Raw genomic sequence first — 15216 nt, forward strand, 5'->3', positions numbered from 1 at the left:
TCGGTTGCCATGGCAACCAGAGTTCCGCATGGAATTCAATTATTTGAACAATTTTGAAAGTGGGCCACCCAAGGATCATTCCTGTGAAGTTTGGTGTAATTCTGCCCAGTGGTTTTCAAGATTTTTTTTAGAAAATGTTGATGGACACACGACACATGACGGACAGTGACCAGTCACAAAAGCTCACCATGAGCCTTTGGCTCAGGTGAGCTAACAATTCTTACAGATCAGTGGGCCTTCTGTCTGAAAGCTTAGCAGTGGAGAATCCACTCCTCCCATTTAATTTTAGTCATATATTGTTAAGATAAATTTTCTATAAATGTATGTATTTCACTTTACTTTATTATAACAATTGTATTATTTCTTAAATAATAACTATATTTACATGAGAACAGAAAACATGTCTAGAATTAGAATGGACATGTATCTTTAGTCCTTAGTATGGACTGAGCAGGAGTACATAAAGGTATCAAAAGGCAAAAGAATGTGTACCATTATTATATCTCATGCGTGACTTGTCCGTATCTGCAGTAGCATAGGATACTGAAGGAGGATATAGAATCCAAGTGTTGAGGAGGTAGCTGCCCTCACTATCCTCATTCTTATAAAGCTACAAGCTTTTATATTTTATTGCTTCGTATCATAAATTTAAGCATGCTACCCCTGTTGTATGTAATTTTTTTAGTATTCATACTAATACTTTATGTAATGTATACCTTTGCCTGGAAGTGCTTTACTGGCCATAGAGTATCTTCTCCAAAATATAATGTTGTCTCATGGTTACACAATCTGTAATATTAAAACAAACACTTTATTAGTAAACAGACAAGGCGGTTAGAAAGACAGCTATATCCCCCGCCACTGTTATGGGTAGTGAAAGGGTTGATGGTATTGAGTGGAAGCATAGACATTGTTAAGTACATTCTATAGTCTGTGTTTGACCCCATAAGGCCATCCTTAAAAAATTGTTTGTTTGCAGTAACGCGACCGACTCACAAAAATTGCCCCGACTCATAAATTTTTACTGCGTCTGCCGAAGAGAATTTTTTTTTTCGGCCACGAAACTCCGGTGATTTACATTCTTTCCGGTAGTTTACTTTCTTTGCGTTCATAAATTGATCAAAGATGGCGGCGCCCATTGAAATGAAGAAATCTAGCGAACAAATCACATTTTCTGTGACGGTAAACCTCGTAAAAAGCAACGATTCTTCAGAAACTATTACAAACAAGAGTTGTCTCCGTAGGATGACACATGCCCCCGATGGCACTTTGAATGAATAGTTATGGCCGATGTTAGAGTTTAGGACCTTTGACCTACGGAGCTGGGTCTTGCGCGCGACAAATCGTCTTACTGTGTCACACATTCATGCATAGTTATTTTAAAATCCATGCATGAATGACAAAGATATGGACCGGACATGCCCATCAATGCACTATCATGAAAAATGATCTTTAATGTCTAAGTGTGACCTTGACCTTTGAGCTACGGACCTGGGTCTTGTGTGTGACATGTTGTCTTACTGTGGTACACATTCATGCCAAGTTATTTGAAAATCCATCCACCGATGACAAAGATATGGACCGGACACGCCGATCAATGCACTATCCTTTAACATCAAAGTGTGACCTTGACCTTTGAGCTACGAACCTGGGTCTTGCGCATGACATGTCGGCTTACTGTGGTACACATTTATGCCAAGTTATTTGAAAATCCATCCATCGATGACAAAGATATGGACCGGACACGCCCATCAATGCACTATCCTTTAACGTCTAAGTGTGACCTTGACCTTTGAGCTATGGACCTGGGTCTTGCGCACTGCACGTCGTCTTACTGTGGTACACATTCATGCCATGTTATTTGAAAATCCATCCATCGATGACAAAGATATGGACCGGACACGCCCATCAATGCACTATCCTTTAACGTCTAAGTGTGACCTTGACCTTTGAGCTACGGACCTGGGTCTTGCGCACTGCACGTCGTCTTACTGTGGTACACATTCATGCCATGTTATTTGAAAATCCATCCATCGATGACAAAGATATGGACCGGACACGCCCATCAATGCACTATCCTTTAACGTCTAAGTGTGACCTTGACCTTTGAGCTACGGACCTGGGTCTTGCGCACTGCACGTCGTCTTACTGTGGTACACATTCATGCCAAGTTATTTGAAAATCCATCCATCGATGACAAAGATATAGACCGGACACGAAAATTGCAGACAGACCGACAGACTGACAGACCGACAGACTGACAGACCGACAGACCGACAGACGGTTCAAAAACTATATGCCTCCCTTCGGGGGCATAAAAGTGCGATTCGTAAATTTAGTGTTGATCACACATGGTTCGATGTGTATGACATTACTTGCGAGGGTATTGAACTACCTAAAAACTTGATTACGGACACGGAGGAAAATTTTGAAAAAATAGCAAAGGTTAAAGTTTCAAGTTCGATGTCTTCGGAGGAAGTATTTGATGCTGATCCATATGATAGTATTAAAACTCTCACGGATTTTGATTCAAACTTGAAGTATGTTACAATTAACTTAAAATTTCCGGATGATGCAAGTGAAGAAAGTCCTCCACAAGTGAAAGATGCTTTCCATGTTCTTATGGCAACACAGGGCTCAGCAGGGAGAATAAAGCCACGCAAAATTCCATTAGATAAACCACGATTTACAGGTATTACATGAAATAATATATTGATATAAGTAATTTGAAATAATCACTCTGACAGTTTAATGAGCAAATGGGGTGTCCCGCTCGATGTCATCAATACACTCCTCCCTACTAAGTATACATTCGTTCTTCCATTGAACTTTGACTTTTTTGGTGTTTTGATTGTTAATACATACAAAATCCAGATTTTTTCCTGGGAGTGTCTACCATGTTGAAGAGAGTCTTCAATTTTCCAGGTGTAGAGGCAGGGGTGGGGTGTCAGACCTTTTTTTAAGAAAATATTTTGTATTTAAATTTTAAATAACCTGTTGGTCTAGGCTGCTAGTGTCAAAGCATGATCAGTGTCAGATCATACTATGATTTCTCTATATTAAATGATCACATTCTATAAAAGTATAATGTCAGATTTGAAATATTTTAGATTGTTTTTTTAATTTTCTTTTTTCAGCCAAGGATAGGTTGTACAATGACTTAGTGGATGATACACCAGAAGTTACATTTCCTGGGTCGCTTCGATTAGAAGATGTAAGTCGTCAGATGTATATCATAGTGAACACCATATGGTACATCGATGGAAGCCAGGACAAAATAAACGCGAAGTCAGATGCTGACCACAAAATCCCAACCAGGTTCATAGTATACCTTACAACCAAATATTATGTTTGTGTCAGAATGATATTTTAAAAGGTCTTAACAAGGTTTAGACTATATAACTGGTTTGCTTTCAGTCATAATGGCTTCATATATTTTTTTCAAATTGTAATCGATACATTTCAAAATCCTTATATAGGCTATTGAATAGCCAATACATTGATCTGAATAAATTTTCACATAAATCCGAACCGGCTTTTCTTGTGTGTTCCACATCTTACTTTATTCTTTTTTCACTTTATACTTACATTTCAAAATAGTAAAAAAAATTAATGACACACAAAGTAAATGTGTCCCTGACAGGGCAGTAACACATTCTAAGTCAGTTTTACATCTTTTTAAAAAAACTGATCTAAAATTTTTCATTGTCAGTGAATTATGAGAACCAAAAACATTTTTAATATTTTAATTTAATCCTTTTTTTCAATGAAATCATTTACCATGTAACTGACTCTGCTTTGTCTACCATAAAAGACCGCCTCTGTGGATGAGTGGTTATGGTTGTTGACTTGTAAACCACTAAACTCTCACTGATGGAGTGGTCACAGGTTCGAACGGATGGTTAGGTAAACTACCCACCTCTAACATATTAAACTTAAAAAATGTTGAAAACTGGCGTATAACCAAAACAAACAAACATTTTTGCCATCAAATGTCCTAATAATATGAAATATGTCTGTTCTATATCTTTTCCAGGTTTGCTAAATACACCGGATACAATGATTTCAAAAAGAAACGTAAAGCAACTCCACAGTTGTCATCTCACGAGCTTAAACAACATGCTGATCTTGTATTTCGGTTATCCTCGTCAACGTACGCCCTATCCTGGGCAGCTTTTAAAGAAGACCTGAATGGGTTATCTGTGTGCTTACATCAGTACGCATCCTATCTAGATCAGAATAACACAAAACAAAAATTCAGACAGTCTTTACTTCATCCGGCAAGACAAGTTGGAGATCATGCCGTTGTTCAACCATATCCAAAGTGTCTTGGTCCTGTAAAACTATGTTATAGTATGTTAGATCAAGTTCTGTCAGAATCTGAAGAGTATGCACCAGTGCTATTTGATGAATATCTCCATACACATGAAACTTTTACTAGTATGAGTCGAATAAGATACATTGAAGGGCTGTCCCTCACCCATCCTGTGGACGTCCTGTCTTATGATCCTGGGGCAGGTCTAGGAAAGGTTGTGTTTTTATGGTGCGTTCCAGAAAACAGGTCACCTGTTGAAATGATGTCTTCGGCTGCACGTATACATAAGACTTTGGAGACCAAGTTACCACAATACCATACAAGGCAAATGCGAAAAGAATTTGTGAAAACTTACACAGGTATGACTGATATACCACCACATGTCATGAGGGCCATATATTCCGATTTAACATTAGATGCCACTGCATGTCAGAATCCAGCTATTGAGGCTCGGCTGCGACATGCTGTACTGACTGATGACCCAGATGTAGCCATTGATCTTCGTTCATTAAACCCTGGCAGACCAAATGATACTTTCAATGTGTTTTTTGATCAGCTGGAAAAAGAAGTGTCATTCTTAACTGCCACAGATGAACGCCGTCATGGTAATGTTGAACATTTCAGTAAATACATCTCAGTTAGGGATTTAATAGACCAAACTTCCAAAAAATGCCCCGAGGAAACCAACATTCCAAGTGAAAGTACGGTTCTATTTGCATTCGTGCCCAAAAATGCTTATGTTAACACTGCTAAACTTTTCAAGGGGCGAATAAACTTACAACACAAGGTGCAAACCAGGCAACTTAGGCAAAACCATTGTGATGAGCATTACTGTGCTGCAATTTTTGCATATGTTAAGAGATATGCTGTGAAATTCAGAGACCAGTCAACTCTTGTTTGCATGGATGACAAATCCAAAGTGGACTTTGGAGAGCCAGGGATGGCTGTTCAAACAGGGGTGCATGGGAAGAAGTCATTGGTCCCTGTGTCTTCTGTTTTAGGTGCCTTAGACCATGATGTTTCTACCAAGGGCTCATTGACACCGTCTGTGTGCATAGAAGTTGATATCCCTGAAAAGCCAGAAGATAGTTTCTACAGGGGACAAGTGTATGTGACATTGAAGGACTCTGTCTTCCTACCATCAAGTCCGTTCCGACATGCCATTGAATTAAAGGAACTGCTGATGAAAGATACCAGACTACAGGCAAAGCCGTACCTGCTTTTGTATACAGATGGTGGTCCGGACCATCGGACTACATATGCAGCTGTAAAACTGTCATTGATTGTACTGTTTAAACTCTTGGACCTTGATATACTCATAGCAGCAAGAACAGCACCTGGGCACTCGTGGGCGAATCCAGCTGAACGAATAATGAGCTTGCTAAACTTAGCTTATCAAAATGTGGCATTATATCGCTCAGAAATGAGCAGTAACTATGAACAAATGCTAAAAGCATGTGGGTCTATGAAGGAAATTAGAAAAAAGGCAGAAAAAGAAGCAGGTCTAGAAGTGGCATGGTTAGAGTCTGTTGAACAGATTGTGACTTTACTAAACGAACGAACTGAACGTGTGCAGTTGAAAGGCAAATCCTTCAAGACTGGTACTCCTGCATCAAAACAAGACGTTGCTGAGTTTGAGTCCAAGGTTAAAGAGCTAGTTGCGCCAGGAATTACATTGGGGAAGTACACACAGAATGACATGAAAAAGGTTCATGGCTACAAGGAGTTCATGGAACAACATTGTCGAGAGGGCCACTATGTTTTCCAGGTGAGATGACTTTAAAAACTTGTTTGTGAAGCGTCAAATAGAAATATATCCGAAATTAATCCCCCCCAAAAAACATCAGACTGCACTCACTATTACATGATTTCAGAACGAGTGTTATTTAGTCTGTTTGTTTGTTTTTGGTTTAACATCGGTGGGTGAAGAAAATCTCCACAAGGACTTCCAGTCTTTGACCTGCAAGGGTTCGAACCAGCTACCTTTGTTACACTAGCATGTGGCTCTACCGATTGTGCTAGTCAGGCAGGTCAGTTAATCTGACACTGTGATATATGAAAATATCAGATGCCCTCTAGCGGCCATGAGCTGACCTCGGTCATGTTTATGTTAACTAAATTTACAACCTTTATCATATATCACTTGCTTTGGCACTATTTGAAATTGAGTTTCACTTGTATTCCTCACACTTAGTACTTAAATTATCATAAATTAAAAAGCATTATCCTTTAAAATTTGTTACTCTTTAAATGTCAACAACTCTTTTTTAATTCTCTCAGGATCTTCAAATGTAAGTATATACACATGCAAAATCTTAGTCTTCTGTTTAAGTCAGATGTTAACTAAAGCTACTATATGTTATAATAATTTTCTCTGTGTGACCAAACCTAACTTCTCTTTACTCAGTGTCTTGCATCATGTACTCATTTCATTTTTAAATTTTATTTCTACCCTATAGACATGATAGAGTGCTGAAATCTGGTTAGAAATCTATAACAATTCATAAACACATCTGACATATTAAATTTATGTCGGACTAGAATTGATGCTATGCATATAATCCTATGTGAAACATTTAAACACCTTATGTCAAATTAACTTAATGGCTTCATATATCAGATATTTTTTATTTGTAAGCAAATTTCAGCACTTTAAAGATTATTGGTGACAGGGTGCTTTAAACCGGTAGTGTAGTTGAACTCATTCATATGTATATATATATAAAGTAACTAAATACAGCTTACAATATGTAGATTTAGAGACATTTAATGAATTTATTTCCAATATTTCAATGTTTCTAAGTTGTACCTAGATACACATACATGTTTAAGCACTAAATTATATAAATGTTAGAATGCAGACTACTCTGTAACTTGAACTATTAAGTTTACTTTCAATTGTAAAAAAACATTCAAAGTATTCAGACTTGGTCTCAGTTATAAGTGATTTGGTAAATGTACTTCTTTTTGTAACTGTAGTACCAAAACTTAATTGAAGATTTGTTTTTTTAAGCATTATCTGACTGTTTTCTGTCATATTTTCTTAACAATAGGTGAAGAAATGTGATTCACAGACATGCTGCACACCAGTACGTAATTCTTCCAGAGAAATTCCACCATTTCTCCCTGACCCAGAAATTGACCCAGAAAATCAAGACCATTATAAATCATTTGAGGATGTGCTGGGCACCAGTACCTCTGAGCGTGACAGGCCATCTTGGCAAACTGAATCAGTTGCTAAAGTTGCTGAACAACAGCAGGTAAATATGAGTTTTACATTCTGGTCTTTGCAATGGGTATGAATCCAGAGCAGTCTGCACATCAGGGCAGAATCCATACTGTTCTCATATAAAAAAAATCTGTAGGAAACAGTATTGATCCTAAACAGACTGATCTGGGTCTGACATACTGGCCGCAAAAGCAAGAACAATGTTTTCATACAGCATGGCCCATGTTTAGAACTAAAGGCATTTTATATTTAACATTAAGATGGCACAGTGTACTTCCAGCAGATTTAATAGGATATGGAATCTGAGTCATTATAACAGTTTATGTGTAGTATATTTTCTTTATTGCCAAGAAAGTATCATGTGAACACTCAAGACTCTTTCCAGATGTTATTTAAATACCAACCTGGAAGAGAAAGGCATGTAGATATAATGGTCTCACTTGGCAGGGTGCTTGTCTGTGTCATGTATCCAGAGTTCAGCTGTTCATTAATGGTGTCAGTTGGCAGTCACAGCATGACTGATTTATGTTTGAAGAGGCGCAAAACTACACTGATTTCTTAAACTATGTATTTAATATTTAAGTATACATAAACATTTTTTTCTGTTCATTCTTCCTTCAATATTACAGGGTTGTCCAAATCGAGCACTAGTTGCCCAAAATGTTAGAAGTACTGTCAATTGCTACGAGTGCAGAAAACCACGATGCATATATGCTAAAAAGGCCCTGACAGTTCGGGAAGAAAGAGGTTTGAAGCGGATGCTGGAGAGGTACCACTACACATGTGGATCATCCATAACTCCTGATGGTGAGACTAGTCACTTTGTATCAAATTTTGGTGTTATACTTCTTTCAGTCTGTTACCAATTTACTGTACTCAGTGTATACACACTAGTATTTATATAAATATCTAGAATGTAGTTTTCAAAGATATAGTAATTATAAAGTTATTTGTTACAGAACAATCTGAACAAAACCCTGGTTGCAATCTTATCATTGTGTCAGATTGCATTCTTTCCTTCCTGATGATTCTCTTTTCCTGACTAATATACAAGTCACACAAGTTTTATGACAATAATGATTTTTAATTTGTAAAATTAATATGATAGAATGTAAATGGAATTTCATTCTTATTAGACTTTCAACATTTTAGGGGACAGTCTACAAGGTATCGTGTTTGTACGTCTACAGTTGTGCTGTAGCAGTCCAGTAGAGCTGCCCTACTATTCTGCTGCATCTCAAGTTGTTGGTCGGAAGGACATCTGTTGTTATTGCACTGAAGACGGCGTGAAAGATGAGGAATCCCTAAAGACATATAGAGTGTTGTTACCATTATGTGAAAGCTGCAAAAACTTGGGAAAGAAAATAATAAAAAGATTACCAAAAAAAAACTGAACTATGCCAGGGATATTTGTTCCTAAAGTTTTGATTGACAATTTTGATAACATTGTTAAATAATACATGTATGCCTAGAAATAAAGGATAGTTCTGAAAAAGTATTAAGTTATCAGCTGATGATATGTAGCCAGATGCCCAAGGCATACATTAGGCTGTAGCGTTTAGGGTTTTCCGTCTCGTCTTGGTTAATACATTATGCTAAAAAAAAAAAATTTAAAAAAAAAAAAAAAAATCGACCTACCTACCCACACTGAAAATTCTGGGTCGCGTTACTGCAAACAAACAATTTTTTAAGGATGGCCTAATGAATTTGAAAATCCTACAAGGGGTTTCGTAGATACAGAGTGGACACAAAAATGGAACTGAAACCTGTGACCTTGTGTTGTGACCTTGACCTTGAGCCAACATAACAGACTCATGAGTTCTGCATGACGTCTTAATAAGATGATCATTTGACCCAAGTGTCATGAACATCCTTCCAAGGGGCTTAGGAGATACCGAGTTCAAACCTTTGACATCATGTTAAAGACTTTTGCAAGGTTTCATGAATTTACATCAACCACTTTTTGAGCTTGGCATGAAAATGTGCAGTTTTGACTATTTTAGGGGCCATAACTTTGGAAATAGGTCGAAGCCAGACGAAAAATAGGAGAAGCCTAAATTCATATCATGATTTAGACTCATGGCAGGTATCATCAATTCATATCAAATACTTTTTGAACTAGAGGCGTCCCAAATTTTTTTTTGATGGATGTTTTTAATGTAATTATGTAAGCAATGTCCTGTCTTCGTTTACTAAACATCTCCCTAAATTTAAAAAAACCTCCCTATTTCTCCATGAAGAGAAGTCACTTCTCTCTACTTTTCCAGACTAAGGTAGTCCCTGACTTATGGACAAATTTCAACATATATCTGAATGTTATAGAATTATTGTCGTGAATACATGTACTATGCATTACGGTAAATTGTTTTATGTAATACTAGATAATATTCAATTAAGATAATATTTAAGCATAATGTTTAACATTTTTGCTTATAATTACTAAATTTTTTATAGAATAATTCACTTTAATTGTTCTTTATAATAAGAGCTGTCTGTAAGACAGCACATTCAACTTTTTTCAGTGCTTGACTCTGAATCAGAGCTTTGCCAGTAAAAAACAATACCAAGTTAAAAAGAGACATAGCTCTGTCAAATTTCAATCAAAGTAATGGGGATTGTTTCTCCCGGTGTAGACTTTGATGGTAAATAAGTATTCTAAGTTTCAAGTCAATAGCTTGATAGTAACAGAGATATTAGACTTTATCAAAAACCTTAACCAAAAACTCTCAAGTTAAAAAGGGGCATAATTCTGTCAACATTCAAATCAGAGTTATGGGGTAACTCCTGGTGTAGACTATGATAGTAAATAACTATTTTAAGTTTCAAGTCCATAGCTCTGAGAGTAACAGAGATATTTGACTTTATCATAAACCAAAAATTCTAGGTTAACAAGAGCTGTCCATAAGACAGCGTGCTCCACTATTCGGGGATTTGACAGTAAAATGAATATATGTCTGAATAAGAGACCTCTACTTTAAAAGGAAGATACACCATGCAGCATAATTCTGTCAACAGCACAAAGTAGAGTTATTGGGATTAATACCACACATGCAGATGATGATGGTAAAGATATAGTCATTATCTTATATAGTACCAAAGTTATGCACAGAAAACAAAGTTTGTTAAAAAATTTAAGTATGAAAGGGGTATAATTTGGTCAAAAATACAAATCAGAGTTATGGGAACTGTTACCACACATGCAGATGATGATGATAAAGATACATTTTAAGTTTCAAGTCTTTATCTCATATTGCATTAAAGTTATATCCAGAAACGAAGATTGCAAAAAACTTTAAGAACAAAAGGGGCATAATTTTGTCAAAAATACAATCAGAGTTATGAGGTTTGTAACCATACATGTAGATGATTATTATAAAGAAATATTTTTAATTTCATTTCATTATCTCTAAAGTACCAAAGATATGTCTATAAACGGAACTTTCGAAAAAACTTAACATGAAAATAATTCCAAGTATAACAACTTTGTGACCTTGTCCTTGGGTATAATGGGCCCAGCCCCTGCACATATTTGTTTGTATGCTGGACAATGTTTATATGAACTTACAGTAAGATATAAGCAATAGTAACAAAGATATTACAAAACAAGAGCTGTCAGTGGACAGCGCCCTCGACTATTCTCAGTGCTTGATAGTATAATATAAGCAATGAGTAAAACTTTAACATTACAATAAGCATATTCTAAGTCGAAAAGGGGCCATAATTCAGTCAAAATGCTTGATAGAGTTGCCTCCTCCTTTTAACAGAATGGGGTCATTATGGTAAACAAGTATGCAAAATATGAAAGCAATATCTCAATGGACTTTGAAAATATTTGGGGTGGTACGCAAACTTTAACATTTATTCTAAGTCGAAAAGGGGCCATAATTCAGTCAAAATGCTTGATAGAGTTGCCTCCTCCTTTTAACAGAATGGGGTCATTATGGTAAACAAGTATGCAAAATATGAAAGCAATATCTCAATGGACTTTGAAAATATTTGGGGTGGTACGCAAACTTTAACATTTATTCTAAGTCGAAAAGGGGCCATAATTCAGTCAAACTGCTTGTAGAGTTGCCTCCTCCTTTTTACAGAATGGGGTCATGATGGTAAACAAGTATGCAAAATATGAAAGCAATATCTCAATGGACTTTGAAAATATTTGGAGTGGTACGCAAACTTTAACATTTGTGTGACGCTCACGCCGACGCCGGGGCGAGTAGGATAGCTCCCCTATTCTTTGAATAGTTGAGCTAAAAAAAGCCAAAGGTTTCTGAAAAACTTTAACCTTAAAAATAACCCAAGTATAACACCTTGGTGACCTTGACCTTGGGTATAATGGGTCCAGCCCCTGTACATACTTTGTTTGTATGCTGGACAATGTTTATGTGAAGTTAGCAACAGTGACAAGATATGACAGAAAAACAAAGGATGCCGAAAAACTTTCTTTACAAATACCAAAGTATAACACCTTGTTGACCTTGACCTTAGGTATAATGGGATCAGCCCCTACATATATTTTGTTTGTATACTGGACAATGTTTATGTGAAGTTATAGTTAGATACAAGCAATAGCAAACAAAGACATGACAAAAAAAAAAGGTTGCCGAAAAACTTAACCTTAAAAAGACCTAAGTATAACACCTTGGTGACCTTGACCTTGGGTATAGTGGGCTCAGCCCCTACATATACATATGTTTGTATACTGGACAATGTTTATGTGAAGTTATAGTAAGATATAAGCAAAAGTAACAAATATATGACAGTAAAACAAAGGTCGCTGAAAAACCGAAAAAATTTAACCAAGGCAGGTCACGCCGACACCAGGGCGAGTAGAATAGCCCCCCTATTCTCCGAACAGTGGAGCTAAAAAGGAGCATAATTCTGTCAAAATTCAAATCAGAGTTATTGGGCTTGTTTCTCCTGGTGAAGACTTTGATGGTAAATAAGTATTCTAAGTTTCAAGTCAACAGCTTTGATAGTAACAGAGATATTTGACTTTATCAAAAACTTTAACCAAAAATTCTAAGTTAAAAACAGGCATAATTCTGTAAAAATTCAAATCAGAGTTATGGGGATTGTTTCTCCTGGTGTAGACTTTGATAGTAAATAATTATTTTAGGTTTCAAGTCAATAGATTGGTAGTACCTGAGATATTTGACTTTATCAAAAACTTTAACCAACGGTGACACCGACACCAGGGTGAGTGCAACAGCTCTACTTTTACTTCGAAAAGTTCAGCTAAAAATTAAATGCCAATCAGCAACATGTCCAGCCCTCCTTTTACCCCTAACTGTGACCTTGACCTTTGAGACAGAGACTGTCTCACCGAGTTAAACAATCATGCCAAATATTAACAAGATTCCTCAATGCATGTCAAAGTTACGGGGCAGACAAGAACTGACATGACCTTTGACCTCCAACCTGTGGCTTGCGCAACTGCCATGACACTCTGTCTCATTTGAAGATTTAAATATCAGTGCAGTCTATCCATCATTTTTTGCTCCAAAAACTATACATTAGATGGGAAAAAGTATGTGCAAAACATCTGGTACATGTAACATGGCTGTATAAAAGCATGCATGCGTCCATGTAATCGAGATGTAGTACCAAAACGGCAAGTTTCTCCAGGTTCTTTAAAAGCAGCTTGCCTCCAGATTCGGCTACAAAATAATCTTTCTTTCAAATTGAAGTTTGGTCATATTATGAACATTAGAATATGAATTTTTGTTTCTAAAATATTTTAAAAATTCAAAATCAAGAAAAAAAAGATGACCGCGTTGGGAATCAAACCCCAGACCGCCACGGCAATGAAAGACATTTTCCCGTCATTGTAACCATCATAGCGCTATAGCTGAAGTAGTGATTATTAGACTTCAAAATATTGATATTTATAATCGTGACAGTTTACCTGGTGTAAAAGCGTGACAAACGCTTTTCGATTCTCATAGTAAAAAGTAGTAAAAACAACAAATTCTCCTGTGTTTCCGTAACATAAAGTTTGTCAGTAATTAAGTTTAGAAGCCTTCTTAAGGAGGCAGGTTACCTTGTTACCACGGTAAATTCAATTAGTAGAACCACAACAATTTTTGGTATTTCGTGTAATTTAATGTTTTAACTGCTATAATCTCAATTTCGTTTATCTCTGTCCCTTCAAGTACAATTTTTATCCAGGTTTGAAGTACATGACCCTTTAAAGGTATTTTATATTGAAAGAAGAAGGAAAATACAGATATTTAACACTTTTCAAGGTATTTCAGTTTCATTGTTATCCATAGAAGTCTGCATTATTAATAATTTTTCTAATATAAGCTTAAAATGTATATGTCGCGGGGCTCATGTTTCCATGGTAATGCATTTTCTCTCATTTTTTAAATAACTATGTATAAAAACGGGGTTTTCGACGGCTTCAGTGCCATTCTCTTAATGACCAACATGGAATATTTGGGTAATATTATTAGCAAAACACCAAGCACTTTACATGGTACCCTTTTCTTAAAATTTAAAGTAACCATGGCAACAGAGATGTTTAAGATAGCGTATATCTTGCTTTTTGTCGTATTTTTTTATAAAAAATATTGAATAAAATTATCTTTTTTGTTAATGTAGCTTTAAAACATATTATTTCTAGCGTAAGTTATATTTTCGTGTTTTCTGCATTTATTCAAACAAATTTCACAGCTTAAAATATTTACAGCAGTACCCTTCGTTTAACATTTTTTATGGAAAAATCGTTCAGCATGCTGCTATTATTCTCATAGATAATGTTTAAATGAAAATAAAATGCCAAATCTGTGTTCCTTAGATAGACCAGTGTCAAAGCTTTTGAATTTTACATTTAGATATATAGGTCACGGGCTTCGTTTCCATGGTAACATCACAGGGTTGGCATTAAAGTGGAAAATACTCATATTTCCCAGGACGGCGGGAAATACAGGGAATTCCCGGATAATACTGGTAATTCCTGGGCAATACTGGGAAATATGATTCAGACCAATATATTTTATTCTTTATATACCCCTAAAATATTCTCATAATCGCTTCGATCCGCCCGCTTAGCTCAGTAGGTAGAGCGTTGGTCTACGGATCGCGGGGTCGTGAGTTCGATCCTCGGGCGGGCGTATGTTCTCCGTGACTATTTGATAAACGACATTGTGTCTGAAATCATTAGTCCTCCACCTCTGATTCATGTGGGGAAGTTGGCAGTTACTTGCGGAGAACAGGTTTGTACTGGTACAGAATCCAGGAACACTGGTTAGGTTAACTGCCCGCCGTTACATGACTGAAATACTGTTGAAAAACGGCGTTAAACCCAAAACAAACAAACAAACATAATCGCTTCATACCAATCCATTTGTGTTAACATAATCATTAAGGTGAGAAGTCAATAACAATACACTCATCAGTTGGACACTCATTAGTTGGTAGGGATCAGTAACAATAATACACTATGCCTCAGGCACTGATGTTGACCAAATCACATGCTACAAACAACTTAATAGCACCTGTTTACATTGTTTCAGTAAATCATTACAAAATTCAGTTTATTTCTCTGAACTTTTAACTAGCTATAATAAATGTCCTATAATGTGTACTGCTTGTTTTTTTCACATATATATTTTCTTGACAACCCAGTCATTGTTGACATCTATACATATTTTCATTATCATTTTGA

General features: G+C 36.3%; 1 protein-coding gene across 1 annotated transcript; it reads left to right on the forward strand.

The window, feature by feature from the left end:
- The first annotated feature begins 2152 nt into the window (after positions 1-2152).
- Positions 2153-9331, forward strand: LOC123531671 (uncharacterized). The gene is made up of 7 exons (XM_053520638.1): positions 2153-3318; positions 4037-6083; positions 6596-6606; positions 6964-6988; positions 7369-7575; positions 8174-8351; positions 8697-9331. Exons 1-7 carry the CDS (start codon positions 3227-3229, stop codon positions 8936-8938), a joined length of 2802 nt encoding a protein of 933 aa, XP_053376613.1. The 5' UTR covers positions 2153-3226; the 3' UTR covers positions 8939-9331.
- The last annotated feature ends 5885 nt before the right edge of the window (positions 9332-15216 follow it).

This window comes from Mercenaria mercenaria, chromosome 12 (genome assembly GCF_021730395.1).
Source record: "Mercenaria mercenaria strain notata chromosome 12, MADL_Memer_1, whole genome shotgun sequence".
In the NCBI taxonomy this organism is placed as follows: domain Eukaryota; kingdom Metazoa; phylum Mollusca; class Bivalvia; order Venerida; family Veneridae; genus Mercenaria; species Mercenaria mercenaria.

What these genes read in the sequence shown, in the direction of transcription:
- LOC123531671 (XM_053520638.1), top strand. Translation starts at nt 3,227, where the DNA reads ATGTATATCATAGTGAACACCATATGGTACATCGATGGAAGCCAGGAC. An exon ending in AAGTTGCTGAACAACAGCAG is followed by an intron (nt 7,576 to 8,173) that starts GTAAATATGAGT and finishes TCAATATTACAG; the next exon opens with GGTTGTCCAAATCGAGCACT. An exon ending in ATCATCCATAACTCCTGATG is followed by an intron (nt 8,352 to 8,696) that starts GTGAGACTAGTC and finishes TCAACATTTTAG; the next exon opens with GGGACAGTCTACAAGGTATC.